The sequence below is a fragment of the Pristiophorus japonicus genome, chromosome 8 (assembly GCF_044704955.1).
Source record: "Pristiophorus japonicus isolate sPriJap1 chromosome 8, sPriJap1.hap1, whole genome shotgun sequence".
NCBI classification, from domain to species: Eukaryota; Metazoa; Chordata; class Chondrichthyes; family Pristiophoridae; genus Pristiophorus; species Pristiophorus japonicus.
In genome coordinates, this window is record NC_091984.1 from 208,125,866 (window position 1) to 208,153,769 (window position 27,904).

At 40.9% G+C, this 27,904-nt stretch overlaps 1 protein-coding gene across 5 annotated transcripts in view; it reads left to right on the forward strand.

Annotated features, from left to right (window-relative positions):
* LOC139268975 (SEC14-like protein 2) overlaps positions 1 to 27,904 on the forward strand; it is a 90,732-nt gene that overhangs the window by 4,627 nt on the left and 58,201 nt on the right. For 2 of the 5 annotated variants that reach the window (XM_070887879.1, XM_070887881.1), the window contains exons 1-4: positions 6,164 to 6,241; positions 11,131 to 11,206; positions 27,020 to 27,063; positions 27,829 to 27,891. In XM_070887879.1, coding sequence (XP_070743980.1) covers positions 6,188 to 6,241; positions 11,131 to 11,206; positions 27,020 to 27,063; positions 27,829 to 27,891 — 237 coding nt within the window. In that variant the 5' untranslated portion in view covers positions 6,164 to 6,187. Of the gene's footprint in view, positions 1 to 6,163; positions 6,242 to 9,819; positions 9,910 to 11,130; positions 11,207 to 25,397; positions 25,467 to 27,019; positions 27,064 to 27,828; positions 27,892 to 27,904 lie in introns of those variants that run through there. The other 3 variants (XM_070887882.1, XM_070887883.1, XM_070887880.1) reach the window with 3 other exon arrangements.

Here is a 27,904-nt window from a genome sequence, read left to right on the forward strand (position 1 = left end):
AAACAGTGACAGGATCGGTCCAAGTCAGCATGGATTTATGAAAGGGAAATCATGCTTGACAAATCTTCTGGAATTTTTTGAGGATGCAACTGGTAGAGTCGACAAGGGAGAACCAGTGGATGTGTTGTATTTGGACTTTCAAAAGGCTTGTGATAAGGTCCCTCACAAGAGATTAAAATTAAAGCACATGGTATTGGGGGTAATGTACTGACGTGGATAGTGAACTGGTTGGCAGACAGGAAGCAGAGAGTCGGGATAAACAGGTCCTTTTCAGAATGGCAGTCAGTGACTAGTGGGGTGCCGCAGGGCTCAGTGCTGGGACCCCAACTATTTACAATATACATTAATGACTTGGATGAGGGAATTGAGTGTAATATCTCCAAGTTTGCAGATGACACTAAACTGGTTGGCGGTGTGAGCTGTGAGGAGGACGCTAACAGGCTGCAGGATGACTTGGACAGGTTAGGTGAGTGGGCAAATGCATGGCAGATGCAGTATAATGTGGATAAATGTGAGGTTATCCACTTTGGGGGCAGAAACATGAAGGCAGAATATTATCTGAATGGCGGCAGATTAGGAAAAGGGGAGGTGCAACGAGACCTGGGTGTCATGGTACATCAGTCATTGAAAGTTGGCATGCAGGTACAGCAGGAGGTGAAGAAGGCAAATGATATGTTGGCCTTCATAGCTAGGGGATTTGAGTATAGGAGCAGAGAGGTCTTACTGTAGTTATACAGGGCCTTGGTGAGGCCTCACCTGGAATATTGTGTTCAGTTTTGGTCTCCTAATCTGAGGAAGGACATTCTTGCTATTGAGGGAGTGCAGCGAAGGTTCACCAGACTGATTCCGGAATGGCAGGACTGACATCTGAGGAGAGACTGGATCGACTGGGCCTTTATTCACTGGATGAGAGGGGATCACATCGAAACATATAAAATTCTGACAGGACTGGACAGGTTGGATGCAGGCAGAAAGTTCCCGATGTTGAGGAAGTCCTGAACCAGGGGACACAGTCTAAGGATAAGGGGTAAGCTATTTAGGACTGAGATGAGGAGAAACTTCTTCACTCATAGAGAGTTTTTAACTGTGGAACTCCCTACTGCAGAGAGTTGTTGATGCCAGTTCGTTGGATATATTCAAGAGGGAGTTAGAAATGGCCCGTACGGCTAAAGGGATCAAGGGGTATGGAGAGAAAGCAGGAAAGGGGTACTGAGGTGAATTATCAGCCATGATCTTATTGAATGGTGGTGCAGGCTCAAAGGGTCGAATGGCCTACTCCTGCATCTATTTTCTATGTTTCTATACTGTTTAACCCCCTCTACTGCCTCTTTGTTATCAGACTAATGTCCAACATCCAGTCTTGGATGAGCCACAATTTTCTCCAGCCAAACATTATGAAGACTGAAGCCATCATGTTCGACCCCTATCACAGATTCCGTACCACTAATTCCTTCTCCCCTCACTGTCTGAAGCTGACAAGATTGTTCATGATCTTGATGTCCTATTTAATCTGAGCTTCCAACTCCATATCCTCTCCATCACAAAGATTGCCTACTTCTACATCCATAACATTGCCCGCCTCCATCCCACCTCGGTCTGCTGTTGAACCCTCATCCATTCCTTTGTCCCCTCCAGATTTGACTATTTTCCATGCTCCCTAGGGCAGGCTTCCATCCTCCACTCTTTCTAAAATTCAGCTCATCCAAAATGTTGCTACCCATATCCTATCCTGCACTAACCCCTGTTCAACCATCACCTCTCTCTTCACTGACCTACATGCTCCCAGTCCCCAACACCTGAATTTTAAAATTCTGATCCTCGTGTTTAAATGCCTTCATTAGCCTCGCCCATTCCTAATAATATAGCCAAGATCAGAAACTGTTTGTGTTGCTGCAACCTTATATCTTTCAGCACAATGAAGCACTTAAGTGCTACGCCAAACACCGTACCTTGTACATATAGGCTAGGACACTGTCCTCTAGGGTCTAGGTTCAAATGCCAACCAAATTGATGGATGGAAATTAATTGTTTTAAGAATGCTATATTTGTGCAGTTTCAATCCAAATCCGATAGGTTACTTTTTCAATTAGGCTGGTCAAAATTTAGGATTAGACAAGGCCAGTCCCACAGGAACAGAATCAAATTAAAAGGATGACATCACTAAGATTCCTGGAAGTGTTTTGGCCACCTAAACTGATTTAAATAAAAACAAATTAATTAAATAACAAATTACAATAAAATGGTAAGCAGATCCTGGTTGGCACCACAGGAAAAAACTGATCATAATTCAAAATTACTTTGCACTAACTTATCAGTCTATCTGGAAAAACAAGGTACTTGGGAACATTATTTTGATGTTGGGGGTTAAGACACGTTACTGAAACAGATTGTAGTTTAGCCCTTTTTTTAAAGTTGTCTTTTCCCTGAACTAGGAACATTTGATACTGACACTGGATGTCAAAAGTGGAATAGTGATCCATTCCTCAGCACCAACATCCTTCATCTTTGATGAGGGAAAAATATACTGCTGCATTTCTGGATATTTTGACCATTTCTCCACAGAAAGGATTTGGAAAATAAGTTATTTTTAATGCTGGGTTTTTAAAAAGCAATGTGTATTCTCAGGGATACTTTTGAAAGAAAAGAAGCACCCAGACAAAAGTTGTTCCCTAAGGAAAGTACTTGTTTATTAAATTCTGCAATCATTATTTATTTTCTTCGGTTCTTCTGGCACTACTCGCCATTCCCTGGCTGAGAGGTGACCGACTCATAGGAAATGTGCAAATGAAATAGAGACTACTACTTCTTTTGATTTTTCTTCAATCTATGTAAGAAGTACCCTGTCTCTGCTTGGTAAATCTCCCTGATGGCATGGTGAGAAACTGTGGCCGTGAATGCACATCTTACAACTCCAAAGTAAAAGAAAGAAAGACTTGGATTTATATAGCGCCTTTCACGACCACCGGACGTCTCAAAGTGCTTTACAGCCAATTAAGTACTTTTGGAGTGTAGTCACTGTTGTAATGTAGGAAATGCAGCAAGCAAGCTCCCACAAACAACAATGTGATAATGACCAGATCATCTGTTTTTTCGTTATGTTGATTGAAGAATAGATTTTGGCCAGGACAACGGAGGTATCTCCCCTGGTCTTCTTTGAATTAGTGCCATGTGATCATTTACGTCCACTTGAGAGAGCAGACAGGACCTCGTTTTAACATCTCATCCGAAAGACGGCACCCTCTGACAATGCTGTGCTCCCTCAGCACTGCACTGGAGTGTCAGCCTAGATTTTTCTTTTGTGCTTAAGTCTGTGGAGTGGGACTCAAACCCACAACCTTCTGACTCAGAGGTGTGTGTGCTACCCACTGAGCCACTGCTGACACTACATGACAGTACAGCATGCTGGAGGTCGAATGCTCTACATAAGAATTAGGAGCAGGAGTAGGCCATATGGCCCCTCGAGCCCGCTCCACCATTCAATAAGATTATGGCTGATCTTTGATTTCATCTCCACTTTCCCACCCGATCCCCATATTCCTTGATTCCCCTAGAGTCCACAAATCTATCTATTTCAGCCAATGTTTATTATAATTGATGTAAACTACACTTGTGTACTCAATCTAGTTGATTAACAGTAAATATTTTTAAAATTTTAAGTGTTTGGTTAACAATTTATATTTTTAAATGCGTGCCACATATAGCTTCAGTTTTTTAAAGAATGCTGTTGGTTCCTATGCTTTCAATGGGCTGATGATATCATCAGCGGGTAAAGTAATACTGGAAAATTTACAAAACTCAAGGGAAATTAAATTAAATCTGCAGAACATGTGCCCGTATTCTTACAAGCAACAACATCATAAATAATATTTTCAATTTTTTAAATTACAGAGAAGTTATAATGCTGAAAATCTTGGCATCAGCACTTTTAATACAATTTTCATTTCAGGTTCACTCTGTACTCATCTATATGGTGATTTGATTTTTCATTGGTGAACCAGTATTGATTGGGTTGATTTAAAATAGAGCCAAAGCTATAGTGCAGTGCAGATTATTTGTGCATCTAGTTGGGTTTTATTTTTGATTTATGTAGACAGATGAGACAACCATTTTGAATGATCTAGCATTTCATTATTCTTGCAAGTTGACAGCCAATTGTGCTGTGATGCAGTTATATTAAAATATGATCTGCAATTAGATAGAAATAACTTGCATTTATATAGCATCTTTCACAACCTTAGGACATCTTAAAGTGCCATATAGTCAATTATGTACTTTTGAAGTATCGTCACTATTATAATGTAGGGAAATGCAGCAGTCAATTTGCATACAGCAATGTCACACAAACAGCAGTGAGATAATTGACAAGATAATCTGTTTTAGTGATGTTGGTTAAGGGATAAATATTGGTTTTTGGCCAGGATGCTGGGGAAAGCTCCCTGCTCTTCTTTGAATAGTGCCATGGGATATTTTACATTCACCTGAGAGGTAAGATGGGTCCTCAATTTGACGCTGCACCCGAAAGACGGCACCTTTGATAGTGCAGCACTCCTTCAGTACTGCACTGAAGTGTCAGCCTGGATTATATGCTCAAATCTTTGGAGTGGGGCTTGAATACACAACCTCTGAGCCAAGGCTGACACTTCAAGTTCATGTGGCATTTTTACATTTCATATGAAACCCTATCAAGAGTGACACTGGGAAAGATCCAGGATCACAAGCATCCACTTAGCTTGGGTATGGTATGTGATTCAGACGGAGGAGGAGAGAACCCACCACATGTACCAAAGAACAAATCCATTTTTTTTTGCATCACAACACACTCCATTCCCATTCAAATGATTAATTCTCTTTGGAATATACTTCCCAGTGGCATACCACTTTGGCACACCAATTTAGAGTTAAGTTATCAATAACAACTTTCATTTATAAAGCACCTTTAGAGTAGATAAACGTCCCAAAGTGCTTCGTAGAAGGCTAATTAAAAAAATGGACGCCAAGCCAAAGCGATATTAAGACGGGTGACAGAAGCTTGGTCAAAAAGGTGGATTTTAAATAGAGACTTAAAGCAGAGGCAGACAGAGTCATGGAGGGAATTTCACAGTGTAGGACTTAGGTGGCTGATGGCAGTACTGCCAATGCTGAGGCGAAGGAAAAGGTGGAATGCCCAATAGGCCAAAGTCAGAGGACTCTGGAGTCCTGGAGGAGGGCTACAGAGGTTACAGAAATGGAAAGAATCAAGCCATAAGGATCTAAATACAAGATTGATCATTTTATATTTGAGGTGTTGGGGGTCTGAAACCTATGCAGGTCAGCGAGGACACAGGTGATGGATGATTGGGACAGTGCGGGAATGGATACGGACATTTGAAAGTCTGCAGAGGGTGCAAGATGGGAAGCTGGTCAGGAGAGCATTGGAATAACCGAGCCTGGAAGTGAAAAAGGCATGGATGAGGTTCTCAACAGCAGATGGGCTGAGGTGAGATGGAGGCAGCCAATGTTATGGAGGTGGAAGTAAGCAGTCTTTGTGATGGAGGGGATATAGGGCTAGAAGCTCAGCTTGGGTTTGAATGGGATGTTAAGATTGCAAATAGTCCGGTTAAGCCTAAAACTGGAGGAGGCGGATGGAGTTGGTGGCAAGGGTACAGAGTTTATGGTAGGTGCTGAAGATAATTGCTTCAATGTTCCTGATGTTTTGCTGTTGGAAATTGCAATTCATCCAAGATTGGGTATTGGACAAGCATTCTGACAGCACAGATGTAGTGGAGGGGGCGGGAAAGATGGAGGAATAGAGCTGGGTTGCTTCAGCATACCTGTGGAAGCTGACCCCCTATCTAACTATATCACTAAATATTTAGTGGTTCAACATATTTGCACTTTGATCCCCTTCAATTCTTTTTGAAACGGTGATGTGTCTTTTAAATGGTGAGTCCCTCCCCCCCCTTTTAGATGATATACTTGTAGCTTTAAAGCCAGTTTCGCTCAAAACACATTGCATTGTTTGTGGTTTGAATCGAGCCTGTTTTCCGAGAAGTCCAGCGTGACGCTCTCCATATGGATACATTGCCCTTTTAAGTATGTCAGAGCAGCAGGGGGCGGGACGGCGTGGAGAGGCGTCGCGATGCGTCAGGGGCGAGGCGGAGTAACATTTCACCAGAAACGAGTTGTCAGATCAATTGCAAAAGCTGCAATGAGCGGTCGAGTCGGCGACCTGAGCCCCAAACAGGCTGAAAGTCTCACTAAGGTAAGGCGGGGCTGCGAATCATAGAGGAATCACAAGCAAACCGGTCTGGTGCAGGTTTCATATCTCGTGCATATCCTAGTAACAGATCCTCTTACATTTGGTTAGGGACCTCTTTGTGAAGATCTGCTTATTTTGTGATTACCATTCGCGGTTAGTTGGACTGTAGTTCGGAAAATTAGCTCCTTTTTGCTGTGCAAATATAAACATCGACTTTGCACTGTAGGCCTGTTAAGGATGAATAAGCAACTGAGAGCAGGTGCTGGATACCGCCTGAGGCTGTATGTAAGAGCAAGATTAAAAGGGTCCTCGCCTGCGCCGATCAGATCAAGATCTCCAATACTGAGTTGTGAGATAAAGGGGTGGCTTTGTGTCCCAAAAAACTGTAAGTCTGCAAAATGTAAAGATAAAAGGTTATTATAAGTTATCTCAGAACGGAAACTGGGGGTCCGATGTTTGTACACTCTTAATAACCTTTTGAGATGGTGTTGTCACCTCAGTGCTGAGACATGGACAGAGAGCCTCGCAAGTGAGGCAGGGCTGGGAGGCGCCAGTGGAGGTATCGCGTAACATTGCTGGCCCTCTGCGTTCACATACTCAGCCTTACATAATTCATGCCATTGTCAATGTGATAGGGAAGTACTGTCTCGGGCCACATTGTGCTGTATCATGATTTTCATAGTGTGTTTGTATGAGTGGCGTGACATGACTGCACAATCTGTGGTTATAAACACGAGGTCTCACAGTTTATACTAACGCGACTGCAGTAATTAGAAATGAACATTTTGTTTGTAGAAGGTGATGCTACAGCAGTTCCCAATCTCCGCTGCACCATTGTGGGAAGGCATCAAATGAAAATCTTGACACTTTCTTACAGGGAGAGAGGGAGAATTGGAGTTAGAATCATCCTTTTCCCACCATCCCCTCCTTTCCACGTGGGCTTTCAAAGCTGCTTTGTCAAAAGCTTGGGGCCAAGATTTGCTGGAAACTTGCGACATAGTAATATCACCTCTATAGTGCTCGCCATTACTATTTCCAAGAAATTCTGGCGTGAGTGACTGCGACCATTACATCACGCCACAACTTCTCTGCGCCGCTCCCCCCGGCAATACACTGAGAATTCCATCTTCACAGCTCCACCTCAACCTCAAAATCAGTGGCATTGGCTGAATTTCTCGACTAACACTGCTTTGGTCGCGACTGTCACTTACACTGAACCAGAAATCCGCTGGTGACCTGGCAGTGGCGCGAAGGATCCATCTGCTGTTCCATTTGCAATTTCCTGTCAAAAATACTTACACATCCTTGGATTCCTTAAGTGTTTTGTAACTGACCAGTTGGAATGTAAGGACATTTTATATGGGTGCAATATCAATGGTTTCCAAAGCAATAAAAAATGAAGTCCAAGGAATTGTTTAGTTTGGAGGATAATGATTGAACGATGTGTTTCCTGGTAGGGTCAGGCTGAGTTTTAAAACTGCCGCTGCCCTGATTGCTTCTTTGGTTATTTGCTGGACTACAGTCCCATCTCCAAACTCAGGTGCCTGCAAGGGAACTGAACATATGAGGCAGAATCACTGATGGGATCTTTATTACCATGGGATCATAAGAGCAAGGGTCTTCACTATAACGGAGAGTTGAGTCTATCCACAGGGCGTCCACTTGGTTTATATCAAGGAAGCAGCATCAGTCAAACCTGCTCCAGACTATAAGCAACTTTCTCAGTGAGCTGGGGATATCCGATTCCCCAATATAAGCACTGTATTGTCCGAAGTACGACAGTAGTTTTACCAGAAGGGTGATTTGAGAGAGATCGATGTGTCGGGTTACAGGGAGACCTGGCAAATTCAGCATGTGATGCACGGGCAGACCAGCTGAGTGCAGATACTCAGCTGTAGAGAGGGAGAAAGTAAAAGGCAAGGAAGCGCAAACATGGGATTTATGTGCAAAAGATTACTTAATGAGAACTGTGTAGTATAGGTGAACGAGTCAGGGCCCTGGTATCAACACAACACACTCCATTTAAAGCACCGATCCATTGTATGCACGAATTTAATATAATAATCACAATTCTCTGGCTTTAGGTTTTGCATCAATACATTTGTCAAACTGTAACTTACTTTAATATATTTTCTCACACTTGGATATAAAACCGGTAGGATTAGAAAGAAAGACTTGCATTTATAGAGCGCCTTTCATGACCTCAAGACATCCCAAAGCACTTTACGGCCAATGAAGTACTTTTGAAGTGTAGTCACTGTTGTAATGTAGGAAACGCGGCAGCCAATTGCATACAGCAAGCTCCCACAAACAGCAATGTGATAATGACCAGATAATCTGATTTTGTTATGTTGATTGAGGGATAAATATTGCTCGGGACACCAGGGATAACTCACCTGCTCTTCTTTGAAATAATGCATGGGATCTTTTACGTCCAGCTAAGAGAGCAGACGGGGCCTCGGTTTAACATCTCATCCAAAAGACAGCACCTCTGAGAATGCAGCACTCCCTCAGCACTGCACTGCACTGCAGTGTCAGCCTAGATTTTTGTGTTAAAGTTTTCTTACTCTGCCTGCATTCTGCAGTTGACCATGGCTGTGGAAGATTTTACAGTCCAGCATTTCAGGCACAGCGACAAAGTTCACTTTTATAGTTGGAAGAATAATATTATGGTTCCAAATAATTGCACAAATACTGTGAAATTATTGTTGTTTCATTCAGTGATTGCCCTTCTATACTCTGGAACTTACAAGTACTAAACAACAATAACTTGTATTTGTATAACGTTTTTAACAATGTAAATCATCCTAATGCATTTCACAGGAGTATTATAAGATAGAAAATTTGACACCAAGCCACATAAGAGGAAATTAGGGCAGATGACCAACAGCTTGGTCAATAAGTAGGTTTTAAGGAACGTCTTAAAGGAGGAAAGAGAGGTTTAAGCAGGAAATTCCGGCATTTAGGGCTGAGGCAACAGAAGGCATGGTCACCAATGGTTGGCCAATTATCATCAGGGATGCTCAAAAGGGCAGAATTAGAGGAGCGCAGACACCTTGGGGAGGGTGGGGGTGTGAGTTGTGAGGCTGGAGGAGATTAGCGATAGTGTGGGGTGAAGCTATGGAGGGATTTGAAAACAAGGATGAGAATTTTGAAAGCCGATAAGCACTGGTCAGTGCCTGCACTGCTCCTGCTCTGTCGCTATGCTCGCTGCAGCGTATTCTATTTATTTTTCCAGCAATTTGTGATGTGAATTAGCCACTGGAGGATTGAGGAGCACAACAGTCTAACTTAAGGCTTGCGCCACCAATATGACCACGGTAGTGAATTCTGGGCCGTAAAGTTCTGTGTATTGGTGTGACGAGATGATATGCACAAGTGGCTACCCAAGAAAGATTTCAAAAATGTCTTAACCAAAAGAAAAAGTAATTTTCTTGTCCATGAAGAATAAAAACTGTGAACTTTGCACATTGTTAGCTCCCACACTCTCAACAATCTTGCTGTTCTGTCAAAGACAATTGTATAGGGATTGGCTTTGTGAAGAAGCATTTTGTTTATACTAAATTTTGTTATTTGTTTAGTGATATTTATGCTGATCAAGGTGAGAGATGACAGTGCTGGGAATGGAACATTTTTGCTCTTTGTGACAGCATTGAAAACTCCCAGATCAGGTATTGCATGGGTTTGATACTATGTAGAGTTCACCCTGCACTATTTCAAAAACATCCTTTAGCCCAAACCTCTTAAGAGCACATTCACCGCACCTATGTGATATTTTCTTTCCACGCACCGTCAATCCATATAACCTTTCGGGGTAACGTGTGCCAAATTTTGTACACCAGTGTCATGGTGCCACAAACCCATCTATATTGGAAACGGGACTAAGATAGGAAAAACTCATTTTAGTTAAAAAATATTAGCAACTATCAGAGAGGAAATTTTGATTTCCCCCCCCCCCCCCCCCCCCAAAAGTATCTGGGCAGGATTAAAATCTAGATACTAGAAGTGAAAGTGGCAGGGTTCTAATCGATGAGCCCAATAGTTTGCATTTCACTAACGGGTGTTTTTGTATTGTGATTAGTAACTATGAACAATTGAATTGATATTCAAAAATGTTAACACACTTATCTCAATGACCTATAAGGAAATGTTGCATGTTATTTCTGCACTGGAACTAACTCTTTGTTGAACCAAAGGTAAACATGGACATTTTGAGAGCACATCCTGCAGACACAATAAATATCCTGAATAGCTTTGTTTTAGCAAAGGGAATTAATTCATGATTAAATTTGCATTCAAAATGATAGATTTGGATGTACGGAAAATTAATTCTTCACACAAATTTGCTCTCATCAGAGATCATCCTCCGTGACCTTTAACTGCATCAAACTGGTCTGTGTTTAGTGTAATTAGTTTGACTCCAACAGTGTTTTACTCCAAACAATTATTTTAAATAGTCAGAAACATTCATTATTGAATGATGTAGTTTTCAAACTACTAACAAACATATTTGGATGTCATCTATTTGGTAAATTCAGTACTTCTCACGAGATACATATGCAGTGCACAGAATAGAGCACTGATTTGCAGCAAATACTTGTGGTGCTTGCCAAACAGAAGTGGGTGTGTTTATTACACAGAGCTCTTTATGACTTGGATATCAAGCATTTGATGAGGGCCTCTGGGATCTACACTCTCAAATTTTTAAAGAACAGACTACAAGGAAGGGCCAAGTGCTGACAAAGCAGTATAAGTGCTTGTTCTGCTCTCTAAAGTTCTAGGTGTGCCAGGCACCACTATGTACTGCTTAGCAGCGTGACATTTAGATGCTCATGGACTTTCAACTGTTTATGTGAAATCAGAGCGATCACATTTTTCTGTCTGTTCCACAGTTCCGAGAGAATATCCAAGATATCCTGCCTAGCCTCCCTGCTCAGGATGACCACTTCCTCCTGCGATGGCTCAGAGGTACTTTTATAAACAATTGCATGGAAATCCCCAGTTGTGTTTATTTCTTCCCAATTCCAATTTTTTTCATGCTTTGCTCAGAAATTTAGCTTTCACTCGGATACTTAGTTGCCAAGTAGGAGTTCCACAAGATCAGATCAGTAGGCCCCAAGCTAAACTGTGAGGTTGTTCTCCTCTCTCCATGCTGGCAGTTGGATAAATAAACAGAACTAAATAACGCTCAGAATTAACATGAATCTGTATCCATACTGTTTGAAAGAATTCACTAAAAGGGAGGGCCAAGTGCTGGCAAAGCAGTAGAAGTGCTCGATTTGCACTCCCAAGTTCTCTGCATGCCAAACACTGCTTCGTTATGTTGATGCTAAGAAATCTAAATGTGCCATCCTCTTTCCATCCCATTATTTTATTTAATCATAAGCAAACTTACTTAAATGTTTGTACATTGTTAACATTTTAGCAACTTTGGCGGTTTGACCTTCAACTTTATGTACTACAGTATATTTCTTTGATAATCAGTCCATTTTACTGTGAGGTTTTCATTAGCATTGTGGACTGTACAGAAAATTCTTTTGAAACTATTAAAATCATTGTAGTTGGAGGCCACCAAATCATTTGTGTGGGTTTATTTAGCTCTTTTCAATACAGTGACAGCAGATCTGCTTGTTTGACATTTCTGTTACTATGTAGTGATTTTGCAAAGGGCATCAACATTTGCACACAATGCAGATCTTTCCTCAACTACTGTGGTTTTAATAATTAGTTAAATAAGTAAAATCTTTCTGATGGTTATTGAGCATCGTAAAAGCTAAGTGTGAGCATGTGGATCCAAGCAATGTTTCTGGAACATAAGCCTATATATTGAAAAATACTCAAACTTCCACAGCACCTTTTTATTTCAGAATTGACTTGAGGATTCGAATTTCTATATGAGCTCTTTGAGTGTAGTCATGAGGCATAAATCTTAGGAGGAGTTATAGTAATCCACAGTAAACTCCGGAAAGACTGTTGCCCATATTAAAATTGGAACTCCTACAGGTGCATCGCTAATTCTAATAAAATCTTGTTTTACTCTGGAAAATATAATACACTTTGAGGCATCCTGAGGTTGTGAAAAGCATTGTATAAATGCAAGTCTTTTAAATAGACATGCAATTGCTGCTGCTGTGGGTTTTAATACCATTATATTAAAATGGTTAATCTGTGAAACTATTGCTTACTATAGTGGCTATTCAAGACAATGCACAATTCTATTTAAAAAAAAATACAACAGTTAAGGCTTCTTTGATAACTCACTAGATATTTATTGTGAATTGATAGAAATAATTGCATTTATATAGTGCCTTTCATGACACCCCAAAGTGTTTCACAGCCATTGAAGTACTTCTCAACAGTAGTCACTGTTGTAATGTAGGGAAATGCACACAGAAAGATCCTACAAACAACAAGAGATACATGACCAGACAATGCGTTATCGTGATGTTGGTAGAGGGCTAATTGTTGGCCCCGAGGGCACTGGGAGAACTCCCTTGCTCTTCTCCGAATAGTGCCAGGGATCTTTTACGTCTACCTAATAGCATGAATAGGGTCTTGATTTAACGTCTCATCCGAAAGGTGGCACTCCAACAGTGCAACACTCCCTCAGCCGGGATTTTGTGCACAAGTCTCTGAGTGCGGCTGAAACTCCATACCTTCTGTCTCGAGAGGCAAGAGTGCTTAAAAAGGAAAATAATCTGGTTGACTATGAGCATGGGAAAATGGGAGGGGAATGGAGTGGCTAGGGTATGGAATCAAGGCATGGTGGAAGAGATGGGCTTTGAAAAGTTTTGTGAAAGCAGGGAGGGAGATGGTAAGGTGGGGCAGACTGTAGAGAATTCAAAGGAAAGGAGCGTAGTGGTGAGTGCGTGAATTTGACCTTTATCATTCTCGCAATACGTGATAAAAGATTTGAGTAAGTGATTTGAGCACTTCTTGTCTCTGCCATACTCTGATAACCGCTGACAAAGGCCTGACTCATGCTTGTTTTCACTGCTGATTTCATTCCGGTTGCGATTAAGCTGATAACACATTACTTAAAAGAATAAAACTTAAGAAAGGAATGGAAAGAAAAGCCAATTGGAACATAACATGCAGTTGCTGTAAAATCCTAAAGTCAGAAAATAACTGAAGTAGCAGAGGATAAAGCTAAGGAAAATATGAAACAAAGAAAATGCTCCATACTGATTTAGAAGATATAGACGGTCTTCCAATACAAGTTCAAAGTTTGACTTGCCAAAATATATATAAATGGTAAACTTTATCTCATTTAATTTCTGAATGTAACCTAAAGAATTGAAGAAAAGTTGGAAAACTAAATTAAGTTTAAAAACAACATTTTACATACGTATAGGATGTATACATGTGGGCCAATTTTAACTCTGTCCGCCTGGCAGGAATGGGGTCGACGAGAGGTTAAAATGAGGGCGGGCGCTTCTCACTGCTTTCCTGTCCGCCACCATTTTAACTGTCGGGTTCTGTGCAGCGCCAGTGCCACCCCTAAATCTGGGTCCGATGACAGCATTCAGTCCTCAAAGCAATTTTAACTTCTGATCGTCTCAGTGCCGGGTCTGCCAATGAAATGTGGCACCAGGGCAGGATCGTGGCCAGCATAGAGGCCTAGGTAAGTTACCTTAGTACCAGGTACTGTTGCTCCAGGTCTTCGAAGGCAGTCTCCTCTCATGCTGAAACCATCTGTGCTGCAACATGGTAATGAGGTATGGGAGTTAAAATAGCCCCGTCCTCATGCCGACGTTTGTGCATCTCATCCGTCCCGGTCCCGGCACTTAAAAACTGGGGCTTAAAAGACTTCTAGGAAGTACGTACTTCCTATAAGTGTCACACTTATTGTCATTTGCTTCTCCCAAAGAGATTGTGTGATTTGGGGGTTGGAGGAAGTCAATGGTATACGTGGATGCATCATGTCTGAATGGGGTAAGTTTGATGGGCCAGATGGTCTTTTCTCATCGGTCCTTTCGTATGCTCATAGGTACATCACACTTTGTTTTGGCAAAACAATCCTAAAATATTTTATGCTTCTGACTTTCACTTCTAGCCTTCAGCTTGAAACTGACGGACGTTTTGTTCCATGATCTCTGACCAAACAATTATATTCTGAAATGCTTCAGCCACTGTTTATTTCATTTTTAACAATAATTGGAATTTATGATCTTGTAGGGGCACAATGACACCTTAGCTGAACAATTCACTGTGCATTATGTGATTATAACACTCCTGCCATTATAATAAGTGTACAATTTAACTTATTGCGAGCAACACTGAGATATCTGATAGCAATATAGTAAATCCATTAGGTCTACTCTGTGCAGACATCACACTTCAAATGTCAGACTATGTTATGGTTGCAAAATATTTTTTTAACTTCTGACGAGCAGCCTGAAACTTATAAGCACTTTCTACTCTGTAAAGCTCCTCAACCAAGCAACAATTAATCTTTGATTGATCTAAGCCCTTTGTTTACTGAATTACAATGAGATTTGTGGTCTTAAAAAGATACAGATTGCAGCTTAGTAGAATAAATCATTGTGCATTACATAGTATCGCACTCATGATAGGAAGGGAGGGTAGGAGAGGAACAAACTTGTTGAGGGTGATGGGGCACTGCCCTCTTGCCACCTGTCCTTGGAGGAAGTGAATGAGAGTCGATGGAGAGTTAATTGTGAGGTAATGATGGTAGAGCAAGAGGGGATTAAATGGTTAGTTCAAAGAAAGAGGTGGGGTAATGATGGGAGTAAAGGGGTGGTATGAAGGCTATTGAGTAGTCGGGAAGTGAAGGGATAAGGGAAGCGATGGGAGCAAGGGGGTAGCGGAAATCACGAGTGATTGAGGGAGGGGATGGGTAGGAGCTACTGAGGATCACATTTTGCCAACAATTTCCACCTCCGATGCATCCTGCAGCTGTTGGTGGCTCCTTTCCTCAGCATAGTCTACAACTTGCCATGTGCAACACCATGGGAGATTGGCTGGTCTCTTTTAAAGAAAAAAAAAGACGTGGAGACAGAAACTTATGAGGTGCTACAATTAGATCTGCTAGTGAAGGCAGCAAATTCACACCACCAAGAAACACATTAAACCAGTTTTGGATTATTATGTTTAAAGTTGATAAATACATGAGTACACGTGTTACTGTGCTCCCCGTCATTGTTGAAAGGAGATTTAAGAACATAAGAAATAGGAGCAGGAGCAGGCTATTTGACCCCTCTAGCCTGTTCCACCATTCAATAAGATCATGGCTGATCAGATATTGGGCTCAGCTCCACTTCCCCACCCGCTCCCCATAACCCTCGACTCCCTTATCGTTCAAAATCTGTCTATGTCCACCTTAAATATATTCAATGACCCAGCCTCTACAGCTCTCTGGGGAAGAGAATTCCACAGATTTATGACCGACCCTCAAAGAAGAAATTCCTCCTCATCTCAGTTCTAAATGGGCGACCCCCTTTTAATCTATGCCCCCTAGTTCTAGATATCCCCACGAGTGGAACCATCCTCTCTGCATCTACCTTGTCAAGCCCCCTCAGTATCTTATATGTTTCAATAAGATCACCTCTCATTCTTCTAAACTCCAATGAGGATAGGCTCAACCTTTCTTCATAAGACAACTCTTTCAACCTAGTGAACCTTCTCTGAACTGTCTCCACATCCTTCCTTCAATAAGGAGTCCAAAACTGTATGCAGTACTATAGGTGTGGTCTCACCAATACCCTGTACAGTTGTAGCAGGACTTATCTGCTTTTATACTCCATCCCCCTTGCAATAAAGGCCAACATTCCATTGGCCTTCCTGATTACTTGCTGTATCTGTATACTAACCTTTTGAGTTTCATGCACAAGGACCCCTAGGTCCCTCTGTAATGCAGCATTTTGTCATTTCTCTCCATTTAAATAATTTGCTTTTTTATTTTTCCTGCCAGAGTGGATAACCTCACACTTTCCCACATTACACTCCATCTGCAAAATATTTGGCCACTCACTTGGCCTGCTTTGGCCCTTTGAGAATTACATTTTTATTTTTGATGCCTTTGGTGCTAAAGAAACTCTTTAGGGGATTAAAAATTTGGAGTGTAGACAAATTTTCCACACTTTTTCCTAAAATTGACCACTTCACCAGGAGTTGGCATCACTATTGGTTGGGGGCGGTGGGTAGCATCATCTGCAGGATAGGGTGAGCACTGATGGGCCTAATAGGCATTTCCACCCCTTTTTGTACTTACGAAGAGAAAAAGCATCTACAAATGAAAAAGGTAATTGATAGTGAACTCTCAATAATGAAGTGCTTCTTCTGTTGGATATTGTGCTGTATCAGAAGTACATACTAACTTTTGGTTAGTTCCAATCCCAAAAAGTTAATTGTTTGAGTTCTGCTCTTACAAACCTACCAAAAGAAAACACCATGTGTTTATTTTTACCAATAGCATTTGCAGTCTATATACAGGAGGAGCTGGGGCTGTTGTGGTGCATGTCACTCTGGGAGGGTTTCTGTCCTGGTATGGAGATCCTGGTGTTCTCTCCGGAGAGCCCTCCCAGGGTGACATGTACCACGGAAGTTTCGCCGGCTCCTCCTCTTCCCTGCCAGTATGAACGCTGCCAGAACTGCTTCACTGACACACCGGCTTGGAGCAAACTCTAGTCCTCCAGCATTGCAATGGTCTTCAGAGATGTCTCCAAACGTTGGTCCTCCAGCATTGCAATGGTCTTCCTGGAACATCATGGGCCGCCCCGACCTGTGTGAGAACACCACCGCAGGTCGGGGCTATAAATAGAGCTGGAGCGCCGGGCCCTGGAACATCGTGGGCGAAGGTGCAGTGAATGAGGGTACAGGGCCCAGAAGAGCCAAGGGCCCAGGGGCAGCACGGGTCAGCCCACTCTGCAATATGTGTGCGCACTAGGCCCGTGCAGTAGAGCAGGTCTCTAGTCGTCCTGGTTAACCCTTACCACTGGATAAAGGGCTAGCTCTGTCAAGCCCGTGTGGTGGCTGGTGTGCAATGGCCACCATACGTTTTTTTTTTTAAAATCCACGCACAGGCATCTTCCACCCTTCAATTGGAATTCAGGACTGGAACATCGGATCCTTCATTGAAACATCTGTGAACTCTTGTGGAAGCAAGTCATCCTCGTTCGAGGGACCGCCTATGATGATGATGATGACATACATTTAAAAAGAAAATATTACAGAAGTCTAAAATCATCAATTCACAAACAACTTTTGCTTAGCTTTTGATACCGTACATTGTATACGTTTAATTTATCTAAACTAGATGGTTAACATTTGTTTCCACAAATCAGTTGTCTAAACCTTGGATGCTGTGGATCTCATCATCCTTATGCCATGCTCCTTCACTATCCAAGTGCCAACAGAATGAGATTGGCCTACATAGAGGCATGCCTTAGCTACAGATTTCCACACTGTTTGATATTCTTTTCAGTTCTTAATCCTAATTAGGAGCATCTCGAGTTGGAACACTCAGGAACAGCTGGGTACCTACTTTTCCAATCTCAGATTCCTCCTGATTGGGTTCAAAAATGGAAAAGGTTGAAAGCTATGGAGTCACTTCCTGTTGGGAGCCTGTACCTGATATACAGGTATCTGGAGCAAGATCTCCAACTTTTCCAGTGGGCAGGGAAGGTGAGTGGTAAAGGGAGCTAACTGGAGGAAAAATAGGGGAGAAAGTACATACATTAGCCACACCCCAAAAATAACTTGCATATAGAAAATATATAATAAAATCATATTTTGATTTAATACTCTCCTTCAGATGTCCTTCCTCGAGTCTTTCCCACTCTGAGCTTGGAGTGTGAATGCACTTAGCTTGTCCAGTTCACAAATTCAGGATTTAGAGCAGGGAGAGAGAAGGAAGAGAATCAATGCATAAAAATGAGCAAACATAGTGGTTGTGCCCATGTTTAGTACCACGCTCTTATGCTATATAAAAGGTTTGAGCATACATCGGAATGGCAACTAATTTACCCCACCAAGGAACTGCAATCTATGCTCCAAAGTGGACCTCATAGTTCATAGTTACTGAGTTACCTTTGGGTCTTGTTTGTTTAGTCTTGTTTATTTTACTTTTATTTTTTATATTTCTTTATTTTCATTGTTACTAGTTGATAGTTAGAATATTTCAAATTTAAATGAAACATACTTACCTAAAACGGGCCCTCAATATGGTTCTGCACAGGCTAATGTATCCTCTTCTGAACTTCTTAATATGTGTAATCTTAATTTTTGGTAATGGAAGACTGCGCTTTTAGCCAGCTGGATTAGTGATATCCAGGTCATCAGTTAGTCTCATTTAAGTTAGCACTCTGAGTAGTTTTTAGGACACACCTGAGTATCCTGCCAAAAAATAATTTTCTAATTTTTATTTGGCTCAAGAGATTGTAATTCTGCCAAGCTCCTTCTAAATTAGAGCTAGAATGCCACTTCCACTGTGGATGCCCGTAAAGCTAAGGGTCCTGAATTTTCCTGTGGCTTTGTTCTGATCTTCTGCTGTAACTTCAGCTGGATACCTGGAGAAACAGCATAATCTGCCTTTTACGTAGTTATTCCCGGGGTTCCTCTATCTCCTGCCAAAGTTATGGTGGGAAATCAGGACAAGCTCCACAGAAATTGAGAGCAAAGATGTTTTGTACAATTGTTTTTGCCATATAAGGTCCCAGGCCCTAAGAAAATTTGCTTTCTAAAGAGATTTAGAAAATGGATAGTGGAATGCTTTCTCCAATGTTACCACCTCTCGGGCAGGAATCCCGTGGTCCAGTAAAAGGTAATCTGACCCATTCCACCATTCCATTGCTGGTTCTTGGGCACCTTTGGAACAGGTGCAACATTGAGTAACCCCCATACTTTTATCAAACACCATTACTTGGACTAAGCAGCCATAGGTGATAATACATTTAGTAAATCTGTCCTTACTGCTGGTGTATGTTCCTTCTCCTAGTCCTATGTACTAATGGGTTTGTCTCCAGTGGTGTGTGGTGATACTGAATAAGAAGGAAAGATTTCTTACGTTGTAGTGTCTTCCTCATTCTTCAACAGGTTCCTCCTCACACCACGCTTTCATCTAGACATTCACCCAGCCTTTACAGTGGACTCACATATGACAATTTTGTTTTGTTAGTATCTTTTGTATTGTTAGTAAAAACAAATTGCTACTCCAGCATGCCGCTGGAGTATTTTCTATGGTGTTACAGTGGGGTGGGGGATGGTTACCATGTGGGTCAGTCCTGTTTGATGTCACCCAATTTTGTTAGCATGCCAACATAATGGGCATTAACTACAACCTGGTTTCCAAGAACAATATACAGCTTAGCTCGATTCCAGCAGTGTGTGGATGCTGCATCCAGTTTCAGAATAAATCCCCTGAGAGGAAGTGGTGTTTCCACCTCCTTCCATAAGATAGATTTCCCCAGTGACAACGCTGTCCATGAAAGAAGACAGATTCGAGCAGATGAATGTTCTCTGCTGCTTGCCTGCCAGAGCTACAATATTCTATTGCTGAGAAGATTATGGCTGTTGTGTGCCGAACACAGATGAGACTGCACACAGGGAGGTTAAAGTAACAGTGACCTCAGTCTTTATTAAGACATTCCAGTGTGAGTAACAGGCCTTAGGGGCCGGCTTATATACAGTGCTCCCAAGGGATGCTGGGATCCCTTGGGACTTCAGGGGATGCGCTCCCTGGTGACGGAACATGGGAGTGCATGCTTTACAGATACACAACAATGGCTTTGTAAAAGAATATTGTTTTCTGTAACAAGCAAGCATAAATTTTCTAAATACTGTAATTCCAATTCTTCCACCTTCCTTTCTGCCATCATCACACTTGGGTCAGTGGAAGTGATTACCAAGCTAAGAATGTTTTAAACTGAAATAAGGGAACAATTGAGGGTAAGGAAAGAGGCATACTATTAAGTACATAGACAGCAGGGGAGTGCATGATAAGGGAGAATATAAAGAGATTAGGAGAGAAGTCAAAAAAACAATTAGGAAGGCAAAGAGGAACTATGAAATTAAATTAGGATCTATGAAATTAAATTATCAAGGAACATAAAACAAAATAGTAAAATATTTTACAGACACATTAATTTTAAAACGGTTGGTATGGGAATTGGGCCATTAAGGGATAGACAGTGTAATACCACAGATAACGATAGAGAGATGGCAGAAATATTAAATAATTATTTTGCTTCAGTATTTACCAGGGAGATAGAACAGGTGGACATGACATTGGATGATGAGATTAGTAATGAGATAAGTGCATTTAAAATAAAAAGAGGGGATATATTAATAAACTAATCAAACTCAAAGAGGATAAAACCTCTGTTCTGGATGGATTGCATCCACCGCATTTTAAAAGAATCTAGGGAAGAGATAACAGAGGCTTTACTACACATATTTAATAATTCGTTAGAAAATGAGGCAGTGCCAGAGGACTGGCGGATAGCTAACGTAATACCTATATTTAAGAAGAGGCATTGAACATGTACAGGGAATTATAGACCAGTCAACTTCACATTGATGGTAGGAAAAATAATTAAATTCCTACTAATGGAGAAAATAGAAGAACATTTAGAAACAAAAAATATAGGAATGAATAGTTAGCATTAATTTCAAAAGGGAAAGTTTTGCTTGACCAACCTCATTGAATTATTTAAGGAGGTAACAAGAGAGAATAGACAATGGTAATGCAGTATATGTAATTTATCTAGATTTTCCAAAAGGCCTTCGATAAGGTACCGTATAATAAACTGATGAACAAGGTCGGAGAATGCGGAGTCAGGTGACAAGTAACAGAATGGATAGCTGGCTGGCTTCAAGACAGAAAGCAGAGCGTAGGGTTAAAAGGTAGCTATTCACAGTGGCAGAAGGTGGGTAGTGGTGTCACACAATGATCAGTGCTGGGACTACTGTTGTTCACAATTTATATTAACGATTTAGACAGGAATCAAAAACACAATTTCTAAATTTGTGGATGACACCAAATTGGGAGGCATAGTCAATATTGGGGAGGATTGCAACAAATTACAGGATACCTTAATAAACTTACAGAATGGGCATATAATTGGCTAATGAAGTGCAACACAAATAAATGTGAGGTATTATATTTTGGTAGGAAGAGTAGGGAGGTCACTTATTACTTGGAGGGTGCGAGTCTATGGGAACAAAGGGATCTCTGAGTACAAATGCACAAATCACAAAGTTGTGACACAGGTTAGCAAGGCCATTTTAAAAAAAAAAGCAAATCAAGCACTCCGGTTTATTTCTCGAGGTATAGAATTGAAAAGTAGGGAAGTTAAACCTGTATTGAACTTTGGTTAGACCACACTTAAGAGTACTGCGTAGGGTTCTGGTCGCCATATTATAAAAAGGATATAGAGGCACTGGAGAGTGTGCAGAGAAGATTTACAAGGATGATACCAGAAATGTAAGAGTATACATATCCGGAAAGGATGAACAGGCTGGTTCTCTTTTCTCTTGAAAAAAGAAGGCTAAGGGGTGACCTAATGGAGATCTTTAAAATTAAGAAAGGTTTTGATAGAGTGGATACAGAAATAATGTTTCCACTTGTGGGGAAAAGCATAACTCGAGGTCATCGATATAAGATAGTCACGAAGAAATCCAATAGGGAATTTAGAAGAAACCTCTTTACCCAAAGAGTGGTGAGAATGTGGAACTCGCTACCATAGGGAGTGGTTGAAGCGAGTAGTATAAGATGCATTTAAGGGGAGGCTAGACAAGCATATGAGGGAGAAGGGAATAGAGCGTTATGCTGATAGATTTAGATGGGGAAAGACATGTAGAGCAAAAAACGGCAGCATGGACTGGTTGGGCCGAATGGCCTGTTTCCGTGCCGTATATTCTATGTAATTCTACCCTTACAGAGGACTTGGGTGGACAAAATGATACTTTGATGTGATTAATGGTTGTCGGAGTGCTGAAATTCTTAACCCATTTATGAGCCATCAGTCTAATTCGGTCACTATCTGCTTGCAGTGTTTCAGTTACTCTCTTTCTTTCAGATGATATGTTAACCACTTTGTTAAGCATGGTGTCAACAGATGGGGGGGGAAACATTTTTGCGTGACATCTGCCCAGTTATTCATGAAGGCGGAGAACAGATTGGGGACAAACTGATTGGGACGTTTCACAATGGTGAAGGCTAGATTTCATAATGGTGAAAGTCTGTGTAAAAGGCATTACATTTCCTTTTGTTTGGTGTTTATTTGACAGGGGATAGAATGTTGTGCAACAGGTATTCAGGTAGTGTCCTGAGGCGGACATATGCTGGTTCATTTGTGACTATATTTATGGTATTCTCTGAAATTGTAATCCGTTTCCTTTGAGGGCCATCCAGCTTCAGGATTGCTTAGCATTACAGCAGCTCATAGATCCACAATTGATCAGTAAACACTGCCTTGCTGTCTCATTTGTAACCGTGACAACCCAGTCAATGCAGACTAAGATGAAGGAAGATCAAACAGCAAAAAAAAAATGACTCCATTTTCATCATCATCTGGACAGTAATCTGACGCAACAAATCGGCCACTTGTTGTAGAAGTTGCCGCTTTATGTTCTGTTGATTTCTATATCAGGCTCTACCAGATTATTGCCCAGGCAGTGAAGCTGAAAATCTATACCAGTTAGTAGATTGAGTAAACATGCTCTGAAAATATATATTTTATAGAAAGGAAATTTGCTTATGAGTTCACTTTTAATTTAAACACAAAAACAGCCAAGGCCAATTTGGTCAGTTGAAGCTCTTCACGCCAGCTCCCTAGCTCCTCGCCGTAGCATCCAGCTGCATTTTGAACACTTGCAATGTCTTTAGTCTTCATTGTCTAAACTATTACTTACTAAAACTTTGCAACACACTTGTCAGACAACAGTTGGATTATTTATTAACTCAAGGGGAGATACATTTTTGGAATCATCTGCCAGGCAAGGTAGTACAGACAAAAGCCTAAGTTCATCCCTTTTACACTTGGGATCATTCCTGTTAGTCTTCCCTTCTTCTCCAATGCATATACATCCTTTGTGTGGTGTGTTAACCAGAACTGACTACAGTAATTGAGTGTTATTTAACAAGTACGTTACTAGTGCACACAATAACAGATTAGCAGCCCTAATGAAATAATGAACAAAAGAATGCTATCTGAATGTAACAACAACCACTTATATAGCACTTTTAACATAGTAAAATGTCCCAAGGCGCTTCACAGAAGCATTATCAAACAAAATTTTACACCGAGCCACACAAGTGGGTAATAGAGCACCTGAGGGTCAAAGAGGTAGGTTTTAAGGAGCTCCTTAAAGGGGGTTTAGGGAGGGAATTCCAGAGCTTCTGGTCTCAGCAGCTGAATGTATTAAGTTTTTGTACATTAATATTACATTCAATAATTTCTAGGCTGAAAAGATTTTCAAGGACACCTGCAGCATTCTATACCATAGGGACGTCACCGTCAGTGACCGTGAAGGGTACATCCTCCCTCAACTTGTTTGCCTCAGCCTTCTTCCAAACTAGCATTGGAATGATCTGTAGTATCAACCAATTTTAAGCTCACTCATGTATCAAACAGATGATTGATGAATAGGTGAGCTTGGCCACCATTTATAGCTCCTTTTCCACTGAACAGCACAGTAGTGTACCAATGTTCAGTTCTTCAGTATCTGATATGGAGCTGGAGCTGACTCCTTGTTGATTGAATCATTCCCTTCAGTGCAGTTACTGAGTTGTGGAACTTTCAATGTGACTGTTTACACAGTTTTCAAATGAGTAAAATTGAAGTGTTTTGCCTAGGGTTGAATTGAATTTTGCAATTCTCTTAATACTCTGCACAGTTTTAGTATGATAATATGCTGTGTTTACGTGGGATGCTAAAGAGATTACAGAGTTATACATGTGTCTTGAAATAATTATGTGATCAGAATGTCTTAAGCAGTTTGGAGCAGAAAATGGCATTTTAAACGAGTTTACCTATTGATGTCTCCAGCACTATAGGACATCCGCCAGTTTGTACACACGGAAGTCTTACATCTAGCACACACTAGTGTACACAGATGGAAGTCTTACATCTAGCACACGCTAGTGTGTACACACGGAAGTCTTACATCTAGCACACGTTTTGCTCATCATACTTCAGTCATCACACCTGTGTACACAGGCAAATTTCTGTGCCACACTTATCTCTTATTTGCAACTAGCTCCATGTTGACTGGAGTATTTTAAGATAGTTATTGCCAGGTAGGTTATGCCGGAGCCTATAGATATGGTTAGTGGCATAACGGCAGGTGTGTCAGACTGGATGTGGTGCCATCTACTTGGTATGCTTTAATTTAGCATGTACCACTTCGGCCATGAAATGTATACTTGTAATACTTCAAAACCAACTCCTACCAATCAGACTAACTTGACTTACCATCCGCTATGGGATTATTTACTTAGACACCTTGTCAGGGATGAACATCCCATCGCAAACTTTTCTTTGCAAATTTGAAACTTCAGAATATGAAATAGCAACGTGGTGAGGGCACTTTAAAAGTGAAAAGAAATTTAATTGGAATTGTTGATACTGGGTAGGGACTGCTTCAGCTCTTTGTGATTGGTCACAGGTCACATCTTTCATAGCAAGCCTGTCCCATCCATTTCTTCCTGTGCCATTTTAAACTTCCACCTGGAGACTGTTCTTGCTATTGCCAGTGGTCTTAGCCCATTCTGCAATGATGCCACAGCGACCCACTCTATCTCTGTTCCATAATGGACCCAACCTGCTAATTCTCCATACCACCATGGAACTGACCCGCTCCCTCCCGCTAATATAATGGACCACAGCCCACTCCCATGGCCCTGGCTCAAACTCCAGCAGCTCTCCATGATCAGGAAAAACTATTTGTACTTAAAGCCAAAAACCCATGGCATTTTTTGGTGATTTAACTGAACTCACCACGGGGGAAAACTGACAGGATTGGATTGGGTACCCATTTTGCTCCCCGCCTGATTTTACTTTCCATTGACTTCAATAACCCAAGCTGAGAGCATGCTGCATTGTCCGAGATGCCATCCTTTAGAAGAGATGTTAACCTGAAATTGAATTTGCCTGTTTAGGTGGATGTTAAAGGTCCTATGGTACTATTCAAAGAAGAACAAGATGTTTTGGTATCCTGGCCAATATGCGTCCCTCAACCAACAGCATCAAAAATGGATTAACTGGTCAGTCCTCTGCTGTTTATGGGACCTTACTGGTGCAGAATGGCAATTGTTTGTCTATGTAACAGCAGTCACTGCAATTTAAAAGTAATTAATTGTATGGAGTAATTCATCAAAAATAATTCATTCCATTCTAACACCCAATTGTCAAGTGCATTGGAACATTTGTTCATTAAAGGTGCTACATAAATTCAAGTTGTCGTTGTTGAACTGATTTGATGTGATGAGGTGTTTTATAGATGCAAGTATTATATAATAATAATAATTATTTATTATTATTTTATTCTTATTATTTATTTATTAGAGGAAAGTTCCACAGCCACATTTCAATATAGTGAGTGACCAGTGGTTGAAAGCTGTTTCATCTTCTATAATTTAATATGAGAAATGCTTTGGGAGTCAAATAATTTTTCTCGATCCATCCTATCACACTTTATCTTTTAAGACGTCCAACCCATGCATTAATATAAGATGTTATGTCTATAAAAAAATTGTATTACTTTATTGGATACTATACTTTATTGATAATGATGTTGACCTTTGTATCTGATAAGGAATTGATTCCATGGATACAGAATGCTGTTTGCTCACAGTATGAGGGGAATGATAACAACTGAACACAGTTTACAATGATTTTCATCATGTGGGTTGGACAATATGTTCAGGGAGGTCCAAAACATGAACAGCTCGGGGCAAATAAATTGTTTTCATGTGAAATGTGTTTCTTATAGAAACTAGGAAAATACAGCCAAACCATGAATATGCAATGCTGATGGAGAGGAAGAAATTCAGATGCATAGAAATATAGAAAGTAGGTGCAGGAGTAGGCCATTCGGCCCTTTGAGTCTACACCACCATTCAATATGATCATGGCTGATCATGCAACTTCAGTACCCATGCGAGACACTCTGGGTCATTCTTGTACACCTTCCAGAATATAAATTAAAAGTGGGGACAGAAACAGATGTAAATTTGAAGGAACTTTTAGTGTGCAGGAAATTACAATTTCAGATGAACATCTTTTGCTGCCTCTCCCACTGATGGTTCTAAAATCTGTAAAATATGATTGGTGAATAAGATAAAAGCCTACAGTTTGGATCATAAAATACTAAATATGATAAACTTATGTGCAAAGTAAATGGAGTTCAGGTGAGGGAAATGGTGCTATAATTCTGAAGGTGGGGTTAGAGAATGAGGAGTGCACATGAGCAAAAGTAGGGAATAAATGACTGTAACCCTGGGGTGGGGGAGCTGAACTTGTGAGTGAAAGCATGACTAGGTGGTTGTGACTGAGGTTCATGTTTCCACTCACCAAACATGAAACACATAAAATAAAGTAGAATAATGGCCAGATGGTCCACATGGCACTACTCCCATGTGGACCATCTAGCCATTATTCTACTTTATTTTATGTGTTGCTTCAAAGATTTCATAAGTTAAAGTTGCTTTTCTGCTCAATGTTTAAACTGAAGTTTCATCTTGTGTGTATCCCTGATTGAGCAATACGTTCAAAAATGAGAATTTAAAAAGTGACAGAAAACTTTCCTGATTTGCAGCCAGGAGTTTCAACCTTCAGAAAGCGGAGTTTATGGCTCGTAAGGTAGGAAAAACTGCATGATGATAAGTACCCATTTTATCTTCAATATAAAGTAAGCCAAGCCCTCCTACTTTAAAAAAAAAAAGTTTTCTGCACTTCATTCACTAGATGAGACTGATGGAAGTGGCAGGTATTGTTCCTAAACCTCTGTCTATGTTTCTTGTGATGCAAGTGGGAGTGCCTGGTTGCTTTAATTTTCCCTTCCTCTCTTTGATTTAAACGTTATCAATGACATGGCCAAAATCATTAACTTGCTGTTTGAGGGATTTCAGCTGCAGACTCTTATTCCATCACTACATGGTACAGTACCTTGAAGCACCAACACTTTTTGTGTAATTAAATTATATCATGGTTATGTCCTTCCCATTGGGGTTCTCCAGCCTATCACCTTCCCTGCGCTGTTTTATCGCTCTACTCAAATGCTCAGTTGATTATTGTAATGATTCACTGAATGTTGTGATATATTTGGTGGTCGTGCAGACACAATCTTGGTTCAGGGTGTTTCAGCATTTTGTTCATTAATAGCTGATGTTCTGCTCAACAGCCTCAGTCTATTCAGATTGTACTTTTCTGGCAATTAGCCCCATCAATTGCTCAGCTGATAAACTAAAGGCGAAATATTTAGTAGATCGTTATTAAATGACATTGCTAAAATGCTGCAGCGTGCTAGACCTCAATTAATTTTATGTCAATAAATGATAATGTTCAATTAGTTGGCTTGATGCCGCATTAAGTAGGGCGATAACTTTTCTTCACGTTTATTTTAAGCATATAGAGTTCAGGAGACAGCTGAAAGTTGACACGCTCACCAGTGACTGGGAACCTCCTGAGGTAAGACTGTAGC